We start from the raw sequence: 19,432 nt of genomic DNA, 5'->3' as shown, positions 1-19,432 counted from the left end.
GTCATCACATAAAAAATTTTCAGTGATGACACTGCATAATCTTAGAGTGCCTGGGAACCAAAACTGGAAAAAGTTGTCAAGTTTAGGGATTAATATGAAAAAAAATTCAGGGAACCATCACCATTTGCCTAAAAATGCTCATCAACAGGTTCAACACTGTCATACACACGCATATATTGATACATGCAATCAAAGTGGTAAATTTAAAACCAAGAAATGTTTGGTTGAAGGAGGAAAATGGTTGTAATTGAACTGGCCAATACTTTTTATTCATCAATAAGATTGTAATTGCATTACAAGGATACCAATGAGAAAAGTCATTGTCAGCAATGAGATGAATGATAGGTAGGAGTTAGGAACTAGGCTGAGGCTTGGTCTCGGTATCGGTTTCGGCCTCAGCCTTAGCCTTACCGTTACCCTTATCTACCTTAGTCTCCTCTGAGCTTTTCCTAAATGCTTCAGGCCGAAAACCGGCCTGAAGCAGCTTCTCCACCTCCTCGAACTGCAGCCCTTTGGTTTCGGGCACGAACCAGAAGATGAAAATGAGTCCGATTCCACAAAATACAGCAAACAAGAGGAAGGTCCCGGCAGAGCCAAGAGCTTTGGTGAGGGTTAAGAATGTCTGGCTAACAATGAGATTAGATACCCAGTTTGCAACTGCAGCTATCCCTCCTCCAATACCTCTGTATCTCAAGGGGTATATCTCAGAGTTCACGATCCATGGCACTGTTCCCATTCCGGGGGAGTATGATATGATGTAAAGTCCTAGGAACACCACTGCCAAAAACCCAAATCGGCTCGGACAACCATCTTTGTACCAAGTACGGTGTTTCTCACGACATGAATCCTTTATGTCTTTCCTCAATGCGAAGCATGCTCCGGGAGTATACTATGACAACAGATGTTTTAAAGTTTCGGGATCAATTTAAAATACGTGAGATAGTTTGGGATGTACGGTGAAATTAACCCAATAATAATACTTACTTTGTTTACCCCATTAGCACAAAAGCCACATTCAGCTCTCAAACAGGACATGCAGTTCCATGATGTTGGATCGTTAGCTCTCACATAACTCGAACAAGAAGCATTTAGAGCAAAGTGCATCGATTCAAAGTGGTCGATATTCGGCGAATGGGTGGCGACTTGAGAGAAGATAATGGTTAACACCACCAGGCAAGCAATTATGCCGATCATGGAAATGATCATCATTCTCCTCCTGCCGTATCTATCGACAAAAGTCATGCTGACAATAGACCCAACAGCATTGAGACCGGAAGTTATGAGAGAAAGGGCCATTGCAGTCTTGTTTGAAGCGAAACCGGCGAACTGAACGATGGTCGGGCTGTAATACATGACGGTATTAATGCCTGAAAATTGCTGAGCCACTTGAACTGTCACACCGGCATACAGTCCCCTTCGGACAACGACATTCTTGAAAGCTCCCTTTAGCTTTTGTGCCATACTATCACCAAGGGCATGTTCATCAGCTTTTTCAGCTTCCACTGAGATTTTTAGAGCATTCATTTCATCTTCAAGTTCTTCTGCAGGGTAAATTCTTTCTAGGATGGATTTGGCCTCATCTACCTTGCTCTAAACATCACAACTATTATCATTGTTATTATTGGAAATTGATATGTAATCGTTGAGGGGAGGTCGGCTTCGTTGGGAGAAGTTTGTAGCTGGTAAACCTTGCAACGGGTCAATATTGCTCTTAGTGTAAGGTTTTGTCTTCTGATTTTGCTAAGATCCCATGGTAGTTTCACAATACAAGAGTGTCTTACCTACTAAGGAAATCTCATATTTGCATTTAGTGGGTAAAAATATCATGGAGTCCCCTATATTAGGAGCCATTGTAATTTTCTTTCATTTAAAAAATAAGCAAATTAATCTCTATATGATAGATCAAAAAGCAAACTGATCATTGTTGTTAAAGTTTCATCTGTTTATACTGTTTGCTGACAGAATAACAAGACAGTTGCATGTGACGTGCCACATGTACCTCATGCTGACATACACGGACTAGTTTTTAACAATAGAAATGAATAATTTTTTAACAGAATGATTAGTTTGCTCTTTAATCTAATGTACAATGACTAATTTGTCTTTTTTCTTTTTATTAGAGAAGGTAGAATGCAATTCGAGTCTCAATACAAAGACCTCCATGATACTTTTATCGCACTTAGTGGGATATAAATTTATATTCTATTATATATATGACATTACCACTTGAGCTTTCATTAAAGGTGGGAGACAAAACCCTCTCCAGAAGACAATATCAGATCTATCAACTTCCAATGGATGACATTTCACAAATTTTTCTCGAAAAGTCGACCTCCTCTCAACGGTAATCCGATCTAATATTGCAAAGAATTGCTTAAACCTTTCTATAAAGCCACCTAGGAGACTCTGGAAGTGAAAGCATCAACACAAATTGAACCACGGCGGGGAGTCCAGCTACTCCAAGCATCCAACGCCAGGTTCCTGTAACCTGAAACACATGAAAAAAAGTAGGTTTAATACATATTTTGATACTTCAACTTGACATTTTTTAATGTGATATATGTATTTGATAAAAGTTATACATTTTGGTATGTGAAGATAACAATGTTAATTTTTGATATTTAATTTGGATTTTAGAGTTGATTTGATGAAAATTCATAATTAGTTAATAATATTAGCAATTAGCTTTCATCAAATCAACCCTAACACCTGAATTAAATCACCTCAATCAGACTGTATTTGACAAATTAAATACAAAATTAAATAATTTCACAATTAAACTAAATTGATTCTATTAACAAAATCATGAAAAATACAAACCTAATAATATTAGCAATTAACTTTCATCAAATTAGTCCTAAACCCAAATTTAACATAAAAATTTAACATTGTTACTTTCGTAATGTTATTAATAGGTACAAATTGATAACACTCTAGATTGCTATTATTAAAGTAACAATGGTAATTTTTTTACCGTTAATTGATTACACAGTTAAGATCACTTGAAAATTTAGTCAACCATATCGAATCGATGATAAAATAATATGAAACTATTACTTACTCATTCTATTCATCCACCAAAACCTTTATCATACTATTCATGAATTAGTAATAAATTTTACAAATCATCTAAATGCTTAAAACCTTTTTTTTTTAAAAAAAATAAGTGTTCATAAAATTTACAAATTTCAATGTTATCATTTTAAACTTATTAATAACATTATGAAAATCAATGGTGAAAACTGAGTGCTTTTCCCTAACACTAAGTTGTCATTAAAGTAATGATGTGTAATTTTTTTTTACTATTATTTGGTCATAAGTCAAGGTTAGGTGAAAACCCTAATTAACTATGTTGTATTAATAACAAATTTACATGTCACTAAGGTCACAACCAAATATTTTTTTAAAGAAATTAAATTTAAATTATAAATTTTTGAAAATATTAATAATATAATTTCGTCATTATATATAAAATTTATAACTTTTAAGAGATTAAATTATAATTTTTTATTTTAAAAAAAGCATAGTTGAATTTTAAATTTTAGGAGAAACCAAAATACAATTTTACTATTAAATTAACTTAAAATTTTACATGCCCTCAAAAGATTAAAGAGACAATTTTTTATTTTTGAGGAGTTTGTCCCCGCTTGTCACCTAATGTACTTATCAATTTCAACCTACTAATAACATTGTATTTTAATGGAAACTAATGTAATTATCAATTGGGATAAATTGTAAAACTATAAATGAATTATGATTTAATGTGTAATTGTATACATGAATTTTGTACATGAAATTTTGATTTGATCCAATTCTTGTAAATTATTAACACAATTATTGATATAATATATTGCATGCATAAATAATTATATTTATAGAATATAAATTGATATATTTATTTCTTTAAATGTGTATGATTAAATCAAAATTAAAGTTTCAAGTTTATACTTGAACCACGATTAAAATTTTACGTGTATAATTGCACCAAATTAAATTCATGTATACAATTACACATTAAATCAAATTCCATGTATAATTTTGAAATTTATCACTTATCAACTTCAACTCACTAGCCGTAAAAGTAAAATTAAAGTAAACAGATTAAATTCTGAATTTCAGCATAGAAAAAGGACTAAAACCAAAATTAAACCTAAAACTTACGTGAGTGAAAGCCAGGTTGATACAATAAGATAGAAACTGGCCTCCGGTGATTAACAACCCATTGGTACTAACCAGTGCACCTCGGATCCTAGCCGGCGAAGCTTCTGAGATATAAAGTGGTGCCGTCATCGAAGCCATTCCCACACCGAAACCCACAAAGATCCGTCCTAGGATAATCATCCACGGTGCCGGAGCCAGGGCCATCACTATTGCACCCACAAAGAAAAGAACATCGGCGACCATAATCGATATTTTCCGACCGAACCTGTCGTTTATCCACCCTCCAAATCCAGCTCCGATGATGGCACCTGCGACAGCCATGCTCACGATGGTTTCCTGAAAAAAATCAACACATAATAATGTGTCTATATATAATTAGTGCGTTAATGGACAACGAAATAGGCAATTTGTCTATATTAAAGTTGTTGTTTTTTTCATACTTGTAGCCATGCTTTTCTATCAACTTCATGAAAGTCCTCGCGGATATACAGTAATGCACCAGAAATCACTCCTGCAATACAACGATAATGGTTACTACTATTTTGGGTTAATTCCATTAGACATTATTAAACTTTCAAAACAATTCAGTTAGGTCCTTAAACTTAAGTATCCTCTCAGCTTGATTTTTTAAAATATTTCTGCTCATAAGGGCATTTCATTAATCAAATAAACATGGTTTATGAATCTCAGTAGGGTTAAAATATCCAGTTAAATCCTCAAACTAAAGTATCATTCCAATTAGATCCTTTCATGGGTCGAACTGTCAATTTGGATCCGATGTGTTCAAACTTCAAAAGTATGCATTAGTAATAAAAATAATAGGGTTAATTTCATCAAACGTTCTCAAGTTATTAGCTAAATTCTAAATCGATCACTTAATTTCAAAACACTAATTAAATCCTTAACATTAAGTCTCACTCTAATCAGGTCCTTCTATCAATCTAACGAACAATTGAATTTGGATCGGACATAATTACAAAAGCGAACTATGTCGGATCTCGTCATGCATTTAACATGGAAGCTGGTAGGGTAGGCAGCGACCTTGACCCCTAACATGACAAAATTGCATTTAAGTCCTAATAATTGTGAAATTATAAATTAGTATGATGACAAAATTACACTTTGCCCCCTAAAAACTTATAATTCAACTTTTTTTTCCCTTTCTAAAATGATTTTCAAGCTTCCCCTGACTAGATCGACTTACTTTAATTTGATGACTCAACTGGAAAGCTTTCCAGTATGGGTACCAATTTAGAATTTAGTAATTAAAATGATTCATAACCAAAATTTTAACTTACCTGTGTCATAACCAAATAGGAGCCCTCCAATACCAGCAGACAATGCAAGTCTCATAATATAAGGTGTTTTCCATGTTGTCTTCCAACATTCAGTGAACTCTGTCTTGTCTGGTTTTGAGATACCACCTTCCACCATTTTTGTCACAGCAAAAGTTCAACCTTCTCCTTTTGCTCTAAAAGGTTTAAACAAATTTATCTCATAAACATAAAATTAACAATCTCCTCCACCATATGGAATTTTTTTTTTCTTTTTATTAAATAAAAAAAACAATCAAAAAAAAATTGGATGATCATGAGATGATGAAACCATTATTATGTTCATGCAACGATAAACAAAATTCAACCATTAAAAGAAATAAAATAAAACTATCGTACAAAAAATGGGATTAATAATTTAAATAATGGCTTTAGAAGACAAAGTCGTGGAAGAAAAAACTGATTTCCCGACAGTTGGGTGGGATTTTTCATGCAATTGACTCCATTTGTTTAGGGTTTTAAAATATCGTGTAGCGACACATGGTATCAAAGCTAACTCTTAAGGGTTCTAGCAAGGTGCCACCGAAGACAATGGATCTTTTCTAGAGTAGGAAAGGATGTGATATTCGGTAAAACTACCAGCTTTTATTTTAAGATTTGGTTTGTATTTTATTTTTTCTATTACAATTTAGTTTTTTTTTTTAATTTTTTCTGTTATTAAAAATAAATCTTTGTATTTCTGCATAAGATACATGTGGCACGTTATATATTACTGTTTAATTATTTTATTAACTATGCCAACTTTCGATAGCAAAAACAAATGAATTTTTTAATAGAAGGGATCGATTTACTCTATGATCCATAGTTTTTTATATTACTATCAACCAGTGAAATGTCTTTTATGAACAAAACCATAAAATTCGATAAACCAAAACAAGTAATAACTTTCCATATCTGAAGTATTGGTATCCCAATAACTCATCAAACTGTCGGCAGTCTATTCATACTTTATATGGTATATGGCGGTGATGATATAACTGCAATCCAAAGAAAATAAACGTGGTGGCCAAAAGAAAGGTGGTCCAGTTAAAGAGAGGCTGAGGCAAATATTGAATTTAACCACATGGAGGTGGCCAAGGTTTCTGCCGACTGCTGCTGCTCTGCACGCAATTAGCGTTGCCCAAGAAAAGCGGCATGCAATGCCAGCTGACACGTACGGTATGACCGTACGAGGTATGGAATTGGCCGCAAATCCATCTGCATGCTTTCATTTCATTTCTACAAGCTTGTATCCTATACTCATTTTAATTAAATTTGGAATTGATTCAAGTTAGATTAGGGTGTAAATGAGAATTCTATTCTCACACATCATTCAATTTTGATTAAAAATTTTAAAATTTTATTTGGTAATTATCGAGTAAAGCTCGAATAACTCAAGTTATTGATCAAAGTGAATTTAAGTACTGCAATACTTGATTCGGATGATTTGCAAGTTGAATCGAGCTTTTCATTTTGATATATTTTTATCTTATTAAATTATAATTTTACTCTTATTATATAGAAAGAGCTTGTTATACCCTAAAATCGTCGAGATCAAGCAGTGAATTCAAAAACCCCTCAGCCCAACATGCAACAAGGCCCTACTAATTAATCGCTAATCTAACTCTAACCACCACGTTTCATTTGATATGATTGAAAGTTCATCTAGTCACCACGCTACCTAGGCCTATATCGACAGATCAGTTGGCTACTTATCTCTAATCCATCTATAGAAGCTTGACACATGACACTTCAAGACGAGGGCTAAGAGTTTATAAGACTCAAGGCCCACATCAAACAGGGATCCTATTCTCTTCTTCTTCTCTCTGATCCCTTCACCTAAACTCTATCTTTTATCATTTGCGATAGCCTTATTAAGCGACCCTTTGCCTTGTATAAAATAAGGTGAACCACACATCCCTACCATTATGTTCACATTGTTCGACATACCATCAATAGAATCAAAATTAAAGTTTATATTCAAATGAGTTGAAAACAAATACTGAACTTAAATTTTCAAATGAAGGTCTCAACAGTATTTCCCCTATTATTTAAACCAAATGATTTAAGAGATATCAAAATTATTATCATTCCACCCAACAGTCACGGGTGTAGATATATAGAGAGAGAGAGATCAAAGTTTTAGGTAGCTGATGAACATCCCCATGGCTAAGGCTAGGGCTTAGCCCTCCACTCCAACATTCTTGTTCTGTTGCATTTCAACCATAGTTTCAGAATATGGTTCTCCCACAATATAACTAAGTTTTCATTGACATTGTAAATCTTCCTTTTGTTCTTACAAAACATTTAAGCACCTGCTCTACTACATCTTCTCACTCTCATAAATATCAGTAATTCATATAAAATTTATATTTTGTATTTTAATTCATATAAAATCATTTTGATACTAATTTCAATGGCGGAATTTTCGATTTGCATGTTTTGATTATAAATTAGAAGGATTGGAATTAAATTATATATATTCCAGGTAAAATATAAATTTTATTTAAGGATTTATAAGGAGGTTTTATAAAATTAAAGGGAACAAAATTTATAATAAACTGGATGAGATGGAAATCTTAGGCAACTACTTGTCGTTTAGGAAAAATTATTTTATGAACTCTTCCCACTATATTATTCATGGTCCCAAGGGATCGGGCTAAAAAATATTACCAAAATCATTTATCAATAGTGTGGAAAAAAATTACTGAAATATCAGTAAATAATTGAAAATGGACCATGAACAATGTAGTGGGAAGGGTTCATAAAATGATTTCTCCGTCTAATTGATTACTTTGTAGTGTAGTCGGCAACTAGATCAACTAAGGAGTTTTGAGTCTTACGAATTTAGACCTCTTTTAGGTTGTACCTTGCTTCAAATAATAACATGTTAAAACATGCTTAAAGTTTTTTGTATTTTTTGTACATGTGAAATTTATTATTTTATTTTTAGGATTATATTTCCTTTATTTTTCATATTTAAAAATATAATTTTAATTGTTGACATTGTTAAAATTTTTCTATTAAATTTAGGTCTATTATTACAACGTTAAATTTTTGTTATATGGCTACAAAGCGAATATTTTTCTATTTTTAAATATCGCATAAATTAAAAAAATATTTTAATGGTATTAACAATTTGAAATTAAAATAGATGAATTAAATTCTTGAAAATAAAAGTTTAGGATTAAACTTAAAATATATAAATAATACAAGGACTTGGAGTATATTTTAACCATAACAATATAGTGAGGGCCATAGTCCCATTAAGAGGCCCAAAAATGAGCCCATGAAATTATAGTGGGGAGGCTATGCCGGTAAGCAGAGTAAATGCAAATCTCTTGGCTGGCTCTGGCCAACGACTGAGTCCGAGTCCGAGTCCGAGTCCGAGCTTGAGACTGAGCCTGAGCTACCACCTCGTAGCAATTGCGTACCCTTATTATTGTTTCTTCATTCAAATAAACAAAAACATGAAAATACTTTGAAATTTTTCTTCTTCTATCATTCTTTTACATTTCATTTCCATTCAGATCCGATTCTTAAACGCATTCCCATTTAAACCCCTCTTTGATTTCATCCTCATTCCGATACAAAAACCCAAGGGCTTGCTCTGGTTTTTAGCCTCTCAATTCTTCGTATAGTCGGTGAGTGCAATGAAACGCGATCTATTTATTTAATCTTTTTTGGCATTCGCTTTATTTTTATTTTTATAAATAATGGGTTTGATTTGTCGCACTCATTACTGGTTAGGTTTTCATTTGTCAATGCCGAATCTCAATCACCCTTTTTTTTCATCGTTATTTGTTGTTTGCTGTTTGCTAATTTTGTTTCGTTAATAGCTTAGAGGTCTAGTGATTCCATATGGGATATTATTATATATCATCTTTTCGCTCATCTAATGCATAAAGTTGTGTTTTTAACTCATTATAAGGGTTTTTTTGGATAAAGGGTTGTTTGGGTTTGAACCCGAGCTTAAATAACGTAAGTCATTTGACACTACACCAGCGGCTAGTTGATATAAGTTTTAAAATGTTGGTAAAAAGTTGATTCCGGATTTTGTAGCTCTGCAAAAGTGAATTCATTTGGCCATTTGAGACTTCAAATTTGGTGCTATTAGGTCCCTTTTTTTTTTGGTTCAATATGTGGACTTGATTGGTTCACTTGTTTCAGTATTTTAGTGAACTGCGAATTATAAAATTTCGATGGTAGTTCGCTTAGTGATTCGAGTTTATAATGGCATCTCTTTGATGGGAAACTGAGTCTATATAACTATGCAAAGTGCAAGTACTCTACTTTCAGATTGTTGTGATCAGTGTTTTACGAGTTTTCCAAATCGAGGTTCTTTGTTTCGGTGAAGGTCTATGAGCTGTCTACGAAGCGGTAAAGTTTTTGAATCTGCATTTTTAACTCTTTCAAAAAACAATCCTGTGAATAAATAAATAACTTTTAAAGACTGAGTTTTTCAGCATCTTTAATAATTAAGACAAGGAATAAGACAAAAGACCTCATTAAAGGAGGGCCGCATTTAAAACTGAAAGTACAAGGCTTCATTTATATATGAAGTTATATGTTGTTCCTGGATCATGTTCCAGAGGTAATGTTCAAAGCAATCTCTATTGAGCTATAATAAAGTGCAGTGCATAAGTTCATTCTTGTTGCAATACTACCAAGCGTCTTATATTACTATTGCAAGTTATAATGCATGGTTGATTTCTTGAAGGTCCTCGTAGCTATAGAAGTTTTGTTCAAAGAGTCTTAACAATTTTGGGCCTCTAGTTTTTGTTATTTAACGTCACTTTTGTCTGTAAATTTTAAACTTAATACAAATACCAATATGATGATTTACTGGTTGAGAGGCAAAGTGGAAGCATAGGAATCTTAGGAGCCACTATTATTAGTCACGTATTGCATTAGCTCTTGTTCGAGGCTTCTAATATGGCATTTATGGGGTTCTTTTCAATATCCTCTAAAGTACTGACTTGCTGTTAAAATGTAATTCTGATGAATGATCTAACATTTATCTTATGTTCTTGTTTTTTGCTTCCAAGATCTAAGTCATAGAGGGAGCTTAAGTGGGATTTGATGTGCCAGGCAAGGTGGAAGCAAGTTCATTGGAGGTTTCAAGGTACCGGTTCTTGCCTCCTTAGGATTTTATTTGTAAGACCTTAACGAGTAGCATATCACTTGTTGCACCATACCAGTTGCCTACTTTACTTTTTAAGTTAAGATGAAAATTTTACTTATCATGAATCCTTTAGCGGGATACTGTTATTATACTCGAAACCATAGCAACTTGTGCATTTATTTATGCTGGTTGAGTATTTTTGATGGTTTTAGTGTTTCCGTTCATATTGTGTTGTCACTGCAGGGAACATAACACTTGGAGCGTTTGTGATAGATTTGCCTACATTGCAGGATGCAGAGAGTGGAGTAGAAGTTAGTCCTTTTTTATTCAATTGATCCAATATTTGCTTCAGAAGATAGGTATTTTCTCAGATTCTTCATACAAGCAATTGCTGAGTGGCATTTTGTACTTGTTATACCTTCCCTTCATTTCAAGTTTCCTTTTCCAACTTCTTTTGTTCCTTTATTCTCTAAACCCGTTTTTGTTCTTGAATAGGATAAGGTTGGTGTTTCTTAGTTGATAATTTTCGTCCCGGAAAAGAACCTCAATGCTGAGTGTTATTTATTATTGATATGGTTCTGTAGAGTGACGATCCTCGTAAGGTTGGAAAATGGATTTTGTGACGGAGGAAGAGAAAACCGAGGATTACCTTTTCAAGATCGTATTGGTTGGTGATTCAGCTGTTGGGAAATCGAATTTACTTGCAAGATTCGCTAGGGATGAGTTCTACCCTAACTCAAAGTCGACCATAGGAGTGGAGTTTCAAACCCAGAAGGTCCATATAGATGGGAAGGAAATTAAGGCACAGATCTGGGATACAGCTGGTCAGGAGCGTTTTAGGGCTGTTACATCTGCATATTACCGAGGTGCGGTTGGAGCTCTCCTTGTGTATGACATCAGCAGACGACAGACTTTTGATAGCATCGGCAGATGGCTAAATGAACTTCAGAGTAAGAACCACGGTGAACTTGTCTTTTTTTTATTACACATGCTTACGGTCCATGTAGAAACCTTCGCGATGCGAATCTCATTTCTATGATTTATCAAAAGTCTCTCGAGTTCAAAAAAGGGATAGTTTTATCCTGTTTTCAAAGGGACCCTTAGCCATATTATTGCATATTTTAGTTGCCCTTCTCGTGAATGTTAGAGTTGTCGGTTTTTGGCCTTGACAACTAAGGATTGACTCGTGTGGTTTGTCTTTTTGAACAGCTCACTCTGACATGAACGTAGTCACCATTTTAGTAGGCAACAAGTCAGATCTCCGGGATGCCAGGGAAGTATCTATTGCTGAAGGGAAGTCTTTGGCGGAGGCACAGGGTTTGTTTTTCATGGAGACGTCTGCCCTTGATTCCTCCAATGTAGCAGCTGCCTTTCAGACAGTTGTTAAAGAGATCTATAACATATTAAGCAAGAAAGTTATGATGTCTCACGAGCTGAATAAGCCAGATTCTTCTTCATTTGATGGAAAGACCGTGGTTCTACCATCAGAAGATAACCCACAACCTGATGCAGCAGAGGCTAAAGCGGGCGGCGGTTGTTGTTGATGCTTCAGAAAATATAAACCCTATGCTCCTCCGGTCCTGTCAGTTAGGCCTCAAGTTGCGGATAATTTCTTCTTCATCTTCTTCCCTACCGGTAAAATGTTAATAAATACTTGTTTTGACATGTCCATGATAATCTTATGGTGGTTGATACATGGATTAGCTAAAGATGTAAATGAAAGTGAAGGTGAAGGGGGCATTAAAAGGGGAAAAGAAAAGCAAATGATATAAGATAATATATTTAGAATGCCAGTGTAATTTCCTCTGTTTTATTTGACTGTGATTTTACATATTCAAAATGATTAAAAAAAACCAAGCCAACCACCATGTCTTATTTCCCCATTATTACTGTTACTGCTATTGGTAAAGCAAATGGCCAACCCCATTGCATAATAGCCTAGGTGCTTAAGAAAACTCCATATCCACTTCCAAATGAATAGCTTGCAAATATTGATATTGGACTTTTATGGAGAAATGGAGGTGCAAATCTGCAGTAAGATACAACCTAATTGAAGCCCCCATGTTATCATTCACGTACATGATCTTGTTTTGTAGTCATTAGGATGGTAAATTTTGATTTTTATCCTTTGAAAAATGGATGTGAGGCAGGAGTAAGGTGGATTTTTTTAATTTTTTTGGCAGTGGATATGGAACGATAATGACAATTAATTGTCCCATCCTACCTCTTAATTTTAATGGTATTTTTTAAGATTAAAGTCTAAATTAAGAATATTAAAAATTTTCTTGAACACATTATGTTTAAATATTTGTGTTCTTTAAAAAGATTAAAAACTTTAAAAATAATTAGAAAAAATCATGGAGCTATCCGGGGTTAGATATATCTAACATTCTTATAATAGAGGTTTTTAAAACTTCTCATCCATAGTGGAGGAGGATGGGTGGTGAGGTAGAGCATGAGAGCATGCCAACTAAGTAACAGTCGTGGTATTGACATCACTCGTCTCATTGTGCTGTATGATCTTCTCTAGTAACTATATCTTCAACTCTAAATTCTTCTAAACTTTAAATCCTAAAACTTTATAAGATTAATCTAAAGTCTCGAATTTGAATCTTATAGATAAAGAAAATAACATCAAAAAAACTTTACCCCTAATTAAAGACTTAATGTAAATCAACTTCGAATTTAATCAAATTCCAATTTCATTACCAAACACGAAAAGAATCTCAAATACAAAACTTTTAAGTAAGTCATTAATGATTTCACTTACTGTTTAAAGGTGTAGGGTTGAATATGAGAATTTGGAAACTAAAAAAAAAAAAACTATAAAGTTAGGTTGCTCTTTCTAGTGGAATGCAGTTGTTGGACATGTAAATGGGTTGCATTTCCTTTTTACCTTTTTGTTCAAGCTTATTATTATAGCTTTTAGCTTTGTGCATTCACACAACACGTGTCTACTCTACTAAATTTGACATTAGAGTCTAATTGGATAATAAATTATCCTTACTATATTAAAAATATATGGTCACAATGTCTTAAATTAGAACAATCGACCGTTATAGAGATTGAGTGGTACATAGCATCCTCATAGTTTCGCTGACAGAATTTAGTTTCAGTCTATCGCATTTCATTAGAGCTGATTATGAGTCGAGTTAAGTTAATATAAGATTTTAAGCTCGTTTTTTAGATTTGGATTTAGTTTGAATTTAGAAAACGAGTTTAAAATTTCGCCCAAATTTAATCCAAATAAAAATATTAAAATTTAAATCCAACTTGGTCCGCTTGTATTATTTTTTATATTATATTTATATAAAATAAATTTAAAAAATATAATAAATCAAATACACTAAAAACATTAAAATAAACATTTTCCAACCGATTGAAAATAAAATTTTAAAAAGTCTTTATTATTAAATAACACTAAAATAGGTGCAACTTAGTAAATAAATACTTCTAAAATAGTAGTAGAATTAACAATAAAATAAGAGTTATACAATATTCAAATAATAACAACAAAACAGTAGTAATATAATAGCGAATTTATAGCAAAACAATGTGAAAACAGTGACAAAACAACAACAATTTTTTTCTTTTTACAAATTCGAGTCGAGTTCAAATAAAAAAAAAACTTACTTGAAACCTGACCTATTTTCTAAACGGATCTTATTTTTAATTCAAACCTATTTTTCGAATCTATTTTTCGGACCGATCCATGATTAGATCTACACTTAATAACTTTATACAGCTTACAAAAAGATAAGAAACGTTTTTATGATCTATCACATTCGAAAAGCGTTAAATCTAATTTTTTTAGATTAACTTTAACAATATTCTAAACCGGTACTCGCCACCTTATAAATATTCGCCCATCACTAGGAAAGAAAGGATAATAAATGTACATGGTCATTTTGCAAAAAAAAAATTGTCCGGTTAAGGTTTAGTTTAAGAATAATTCTCAAAAGAACTTTTGAAAAAAAAATACTTTTAAGGAGAATTTAAAATTTTCAGCTCCTGAAAAATTATTTTTGAACTTATATTTAGCTTGTAATAAGTACTTTTTCTTTCGAGAAAATAATTTATCTAATAATGTTTTTATCCCTAAATTACTTCTTAAAAACAAACTAAACACACGCGAACTTTCTTAAAACTTTTACGTCTAACCATTTTTATATATTCCACAATGTAAATCACTTATTTTAATTATTTTTCGTACCACCTATGATGTGAACCGGTATAACAAATTACCCTCCAACTTTTTTACCTTTACAATTATATTAAGCAAAATAGTTAAATTATTATTTATTAATTAATTTCGAAATATTAAGAAAATGTTATATCTTCAAAAGAATTCACATCATATTAACATCATCATAGCATGTGGACAAACAAGAAACAAAAACCAACCACCCAAAGGACCCTACCACAATCACCAAATGCCACTTTCATCATTTTATCTGCTTTTTTGCTTTTGCTTTCAAACAAAATAAGGGATTCTCTTTTTATAGGATGAATTTAAATTTATAATTTAAATCCATTTAATCCAAATATTAATTAGCTTTAAATTTAAAATTAATTTGAAATAACAGATTGAATCTTAACTCAATTGGTATAAACATTATTGTCAATGCAAGAGAATATGAATTTGAGCATGCTAAAGCGTATTATTCTCCTATTTATGAGTTAGGAGGAGTTATGGGCAGTTCTAGGCAAATGCATAGTTAAAGGGCTAGTAGGGATCTCGGCCTCTCTTAAATGAAATTTTTGTCACTTAGGCCCTTTTAAAAATTTTAAAATTTTAAATTAGTAAAGATAAAATTACACTTCAACCCTCTCTGAAAATGATAAAAATTTATTTTGACTTATTCAATAAATTTAAATTTTTATTATTATAAAAATTATAGTTTAATTTCTAACTCCTACAAAATTATTTTAGCTTCGTCCCTAATTCTTAACTTTGTGTAAAAAAAGATAGGCACTCCCTTTGATTTACCTGTCTCTGACCCTTCTTGGAACAACAAAACGGTTGCCGCTTCCCCTTGCCTTAAAATAATACACGACTCGACCTGTTTCGAATCTCCATTAAAAACATTTCAATCTTATCAAATTAAATTAATTATTAGCATTTAACCGCTTTAATCAATTAAAAAAATTATATTTAATTTTATGTTTATAATTTATCAAATAAATGTTTATTTCTATTTTTTTTATTTTTTATTTTTATTCTTATGAAGTTGCAACTTAGACCAGACGCAATGCCATACATCTACAGCAAAGCTCCACCACCAACCGTTTCCAAAACCGCATTAAAAGAATATATATATATAAGGCTTAATATAATATTTGGTACATAAATTTTACAATTTTTTCTAATCTGGTACTTAAACTTTTTTATTCGATTTGGTACTTGAATTTAACTCTTTTTTCTAATTTGGTACCTAATTTTTTTTTGTTCGATTTGGTACTTGCCAAACGTTTTACAAATTACTCCAATATACTAACAATGTTATTTTTCTATGAGATAGTAAAAATAATCAATGTATGACCGAAATATAACAGATATGATATTTTTTTATAATTTATATGTTCAATTACTTTTAATGTTATTAATTTAATTAATTATTATACTAAATTGGACCAAAAAAAGTTTAGATATCAAATTAAGAAAAAATTGTCGAGTTCAAATATTAAATTGAGCTAAAAAAAGTTCAAATACCGAATTAAGAAAAAATATCAAATTTAAATACCAAATATTATATTAAACTTATATATATACATTCCCTTTTCTTTACATTAAAATAGCATTTTTAGAATCTTATTAACATATTTTAGTCGATAACATTATTAATTGCTACTATTGAAATGACGATATGAAATTATTTTAAAAAAAATTTAAATATTTTATATTTATTATTAGCTAAATAACCCTAACCATAAATAGAGAAATTAAAAATTAATTCAAATTGAGGCGTTTAGACATTTTTGAAAAATATATTGAAAAATTATAGTTACTTGAATTCAATCTAATTTTATGTTATAAAACAAATATCTTATATTAAAAATAAAGAAAATAATTCAAAATTTTTATATAAAAATATATTTAAAATAAATATATGTAACTTGAAATTTTAATTTTTCTAAAAATTATTAATGAATTATCGAATAATGTTTAAAAGCCATAAAATAATTCTCATTTTATCAAAATAAGTCATCTCAAAACCCAAAATTAACATAAAAGAAAAAACCCGAAGATAACCTTATTATCATAGACGGTTTAAAAAATCCAACCAAATCGAACTCTAACTAAAGGTGTTTTCTATTTGGACGAACTAATAAAAAAACGAAAATGCCAAATCAAAATTGAGATATTGAATCTCAAGTTTTGATATAATAAAGGGATTAAAACCAAAATTAGGCCATTCCAAATAAAATTGATTCGATATGATATAATATTAAAGGGCCACTTACCCTTCACTTCAGTCTAGCTTTTGGCGCACGCCTATTTAACCAGTGGTGAGTGGTGGTTGCCTGGTTGGTTAAGTCATTCATACCATCCGGGGTGTGTGTACGTTGCTTTGTGCTTCAAAATATTTCTTTCTGGGTCTGTGTTCCATTGCTTCCTTTTCCTTTTTTTCTTCTCAAAAACTATGAATTATTTGGGTGTTGGTATTAGTCCTGGGAATGTCCCCGTATACCATGGCACTAATCCGATGGTAATTGAAAGAAGAGTGAGGATTGCAGAGTTGCTCTTAAGGTGTTTGATATGCGTCCTCAGTGTACTCACAGCCTTTCTAGTGGGAACCGATAGCCAGGTCAAAGAAATCTTTTCGATTCAGAAGAAAGCTCGGTTTACAGACATGAAAGCTCTTGTGTAAGATTCTTTAGCCCTCCCTGGATTGACCCATTATTCCCTCTTTTCTTTTCTTTTTTTACTTTGTTTTATATATTTTTCTGGGTTTTCTTGATCGAATTTTTATAGGTTTTTGGTCGTAGCCAATGGGGTAGCTGCTGCCTATTCCTTAGTACAAGTGGTTCGTTGTGTGGTGAGTATGGTGAAGGGAAGTGTGCTTGTCAATAAGCCTTTGGCTTGGACCATTTTCAGTGGAGATCAGGTACCATATTTCTACTTCTACCTGGCATGCATTTGCTGCCTCTTTTGGTTCTATTAAAAGTATAATACATTTAAGCACTCAAATACATGATATTTTACGCTAATAACAATGTCGATGTTGGCATTGATTTGTTTAATAATATTAAATTCATCTAGTCTTATAATACAGCTAACTCTCTCAGGTATAGTCGTATAAGTTTCTGGTTTACGATTATTTGTCTCCAAAATTGTATCATGGGGTTTGTTTTTGGCTGTTTTGCAAAGCATGTTTGGTTGATTGGGGAAAAAATGAAAAAAGAAAAAGAGGCTATTTTAAGAGCAATGGCCAATTTAGGTGAGATAAGTTCAAGGGTTTAATATAATTCATACATCAATTGCTAGTGTCACACTAATATCTTTAAAAAAACTAATGATTTATTCAATATTTTTACTAAAAAATGTCTTGAACTCTTTTTTAAAAAAATTTGAAAGTAAAATTTAATTAAAATAATAATAAATGTCAAATTTGTATAAAAATAAAAACGAGCTAAATTTTCATTATGCTTAAAAAGAAATATATGATGTTTTATCACATCATTCACTATATATTTAATAAATAGAATGAAGTGAAGATTATATTTTTTGGTAACAAAAAAAATCATATTTTTATATTAAAAAAACACTATTGCCAGGCTTTACACTTGCATTTAATGTTCATTGGTGTGGATGGTTGGGATAGTACTTTAGGGACTCATTTAGTGGTTTGTACAAGTTTCAAATCCTCGCTGAGGGGAAGAAAAATGGTGGGTGTCATAAATGTTGTTGCATGGAATTACTTCTCATTCCTGATAAGCATAGAGTGCAGGTAGTTTGGTCATCTCATATTCCTCCACGTAGTAAATAAAGCTGGTATGTTATTATTATTTTTCACTTCTTTGTAGGCCAACACATGTGATTTTAGTGCACCACATGAAATTTATAAATTTCATGTTTATTTATTATATATCTAAAAATGAAATATTGCACCGGTCAAATAATAGTGCATTATCAAAAGTCGGTTATGAAATTTATTGGTTCATAGCCAGTAACTGATGAACAGGATTTATTTTAACCACTACAAGATCACTTTAATCATTATAATCAACATGTACGGTAGCTATTAATTATATCGGTAGATGTTGATTCAATTCCATCCATTCAAGTTTGGTTCGTACTAATTTTTTGATTTAATCCATTTAAAATCATTCTTTAGACTACTAATCAGTTCAACCGCTATGGTATCGTGCGAAGTGAGAACGTAATGATCAATTAACATAGATATTATGAATATCTACAATGCAGGCAATGGCATACTTGAATGTGGCCGCCGTGGGAGCCGCGGCACAGTCAGCAGTGTTTGCGAAGCTGGGGCAAACGGAACTTCAATGGATGAAGATATGCAACCTGTATGGCAAGTTTTGTAACCAAGTTGGGGAAGGAATATCAATGGCAGTGTTAGCTAGTGTGTGCATGGTACTCCAATCTGGTATCTCTGCTTTCACTCTATTTCGCTTATGTGGTGTCAACAAAGCCAAAGGCAACTCCGGGTGGTAGAATTTCAGCTAGTTTCACAGGCTCAGTCCAAAGGGTTGTCTAATCTTATATCATATATATATAGTAAAATATGCAATGTAAGCTCGTTGAAACACATGTAAGAGGACTCATCATCTATGTATTTAGTAATTATTAACTTAGATGAATTTAATT

At 32.0% G+C, this 19,432-nt stretch overlaps 3 protein-coding genes across 4 annotated transcripts; 2 read left to right on the top strand and 1 right to left on the bottom strand.

Moving 5' to 3' along the window:
* Window positions 1-244: 244 nt before the first annotated feature.
* Window positions 245-5,801, bottom strand: LOC107930397 (inositol transporter 4). Its single transcript, XM_016862053.2, has 6 exons — window positions 5,460-5,801; window positions 4,602-4,672; window positions 4,162-4,497; window positions 2,381-2,488; window positions 985-1,590; window positions 245-889 (listed from the first exon to the last, which is right to left on the bottom strand). The coding sequence occupies exons 1-6, from the start codon at window positions 5,593-5,595 to the stop codon at window positions 353-355; spliced, it is 1,794 nt and encodes a 597-aa protein (XP_016717542.1). The 5' UTR covers window positions 5,596-5,801; the 3' UTR covers window positions 245-352.
* Window positions 5,802-8,771: 2,970 nt separating this feature from the next.
* LOC107930441 (ras-related protein RABA5a) lies at window positions 8,772-12,432 on the top strand. Of its 2 annotated transcripts, XM_016862115.2 has the most exons (6): window positions 8,808-9,118; window positions 10,523-10,599; window positions 10,843-10,958; window positions 11,095-11,100; window positions 11,184-11,549; window positions 11,809-12,432. In XM_016862115.2, the coding sequence occupies exons 5-6, from the start codon at window positions 11,210-11,212 to the stop codon at window positions 12,141-12,143; spliced, it is 675 nt and encodes a 224-aa protein (XP_016717604.1). In that variant the 5' UTR covers window positions 8,808-9,118; window positions 10,523-10,599; window positions 10,843-10,958; window positions 11,095-11,100; window positions 11,184-11,209; the 3' UTR covers window positions 12,144-12,432. The 2 variants fall into 2 exon arrangements, with proteins under 2 accessions (XP_016717603.1, XP_016717604.1); XM_016862114.2 differs by lacking the exon at window positions 11,095-11,100 and having other exon boundaries at window positions 8,772-9,118.
* Window positions 12,433-16,862: 4,430 nt separating this feature from the next.
* LOC107930360 (CASP-like protein 2B1) lies at window positions 16,863-19,415 on the top strand. Its single transcript, XM_016861990.2, has 3 exons — window positions 16,863-17,467; window positions 17,576-17,708; window positions 19,028-19,415. The coding sequence occupies exons 1-3, from the start codon at window positions 17,244-17,246 to the stop codon at window positions 19,277-19,279; spliced, it is 609 nt and encodes a 202-aa protein (XP_016717479.1). The 5' UTR covers window positions 16,863-17,243; the 3' UTR covers window positions 19,280-19,415.
* The last annotated feature ends 17 nt before the right edge of the window (window positions 19,416-19,432 follow it).

Source organism: Gossypium hirsutum, chromosome D10 (assembly GCF_007990345.1).
Source record: "Gossypium hirsutum isolate 1008001.06 chromosome D10, Gossypium_hirsutum_v2.1, whole genome shotgun sequence".
Taxonomy (NCBI): domain Eukaryota; kingdom Viridiplantae; phylum Streptophyta; class Magnoliopsida; order Malvales; family Malvaceae; genus Gossypium; species Gossypium hirsutum.
This window is presented reverse-complemented; position numbering and strand designations above follow the sequence as displayed.

What these genes read in the sequence shown, in the direction of transcription:
- LOC107930397 (XM_016862053.2), bottom strand. Translation starts at nt 5,595, where the DNA reads ATGGTGGAAGGTGGTATCTCAAAACCAGACAAGACAGAGTTCACTGAA. An exon ending in CCTATTTGGTTATGACACAG is followed by an intron (nt 4,673 to 5,459) that starts GTAAGTTAAAAT and finishes GTTGTATTGCAG; the next exon opens with GAGTGATTTCTGGTGCATTA. An exon ending in CTAGGTGGCTTTATAGAAAG is followed by an intron (nt 1,591 to 2,380) that starts GTTTAAGCAATT and finishes TGTGATGTTTAG; the next exon opens with AGCAAGGTAGATGAGGCCAA.
- LOC107930441 (XM_016862114.2), top strand. Translation starts at nt 11,210, where the DNA reads ATGGATTTTGTGACGGAGGAAGAGAAAACCGAGGATTACCTTTTCAAG. An exon ending in ATGGCTAAATGAACTTCAGA is followed by an intron (nt 11,550 to 11,808) that starts GTAAGAACCACG and finishes CTTTTTGAACAG; the next exon opens with CTCACTCTGACATGAACGTA.
- LOC107930360 (XM_016861990.2), top strand. Translation starts at nt 17,244, where the DNA reads ATGAATTATTTGGGTGTTGGTATTAGTCCTGGGAATGTCCCCGTATAC. An exon ending in ACAGACATGAAAGCTCTTGT is followed by an intron (nt 17,468 to 17,575) that starts GTAAGATTCTTT and finishes GAATTTTTATAG; the next exon opens with GTTTTTGGTCGTAGCCAATG. An exon ending in CCATTTTCAGTGGAGATCAG is followed by an intron (nt 17,709 to 19,027) that starts GTACCATATTTC and finishes TCTACAATGCAG; the next exon opens with GCAATGGCATACTTGAATGT.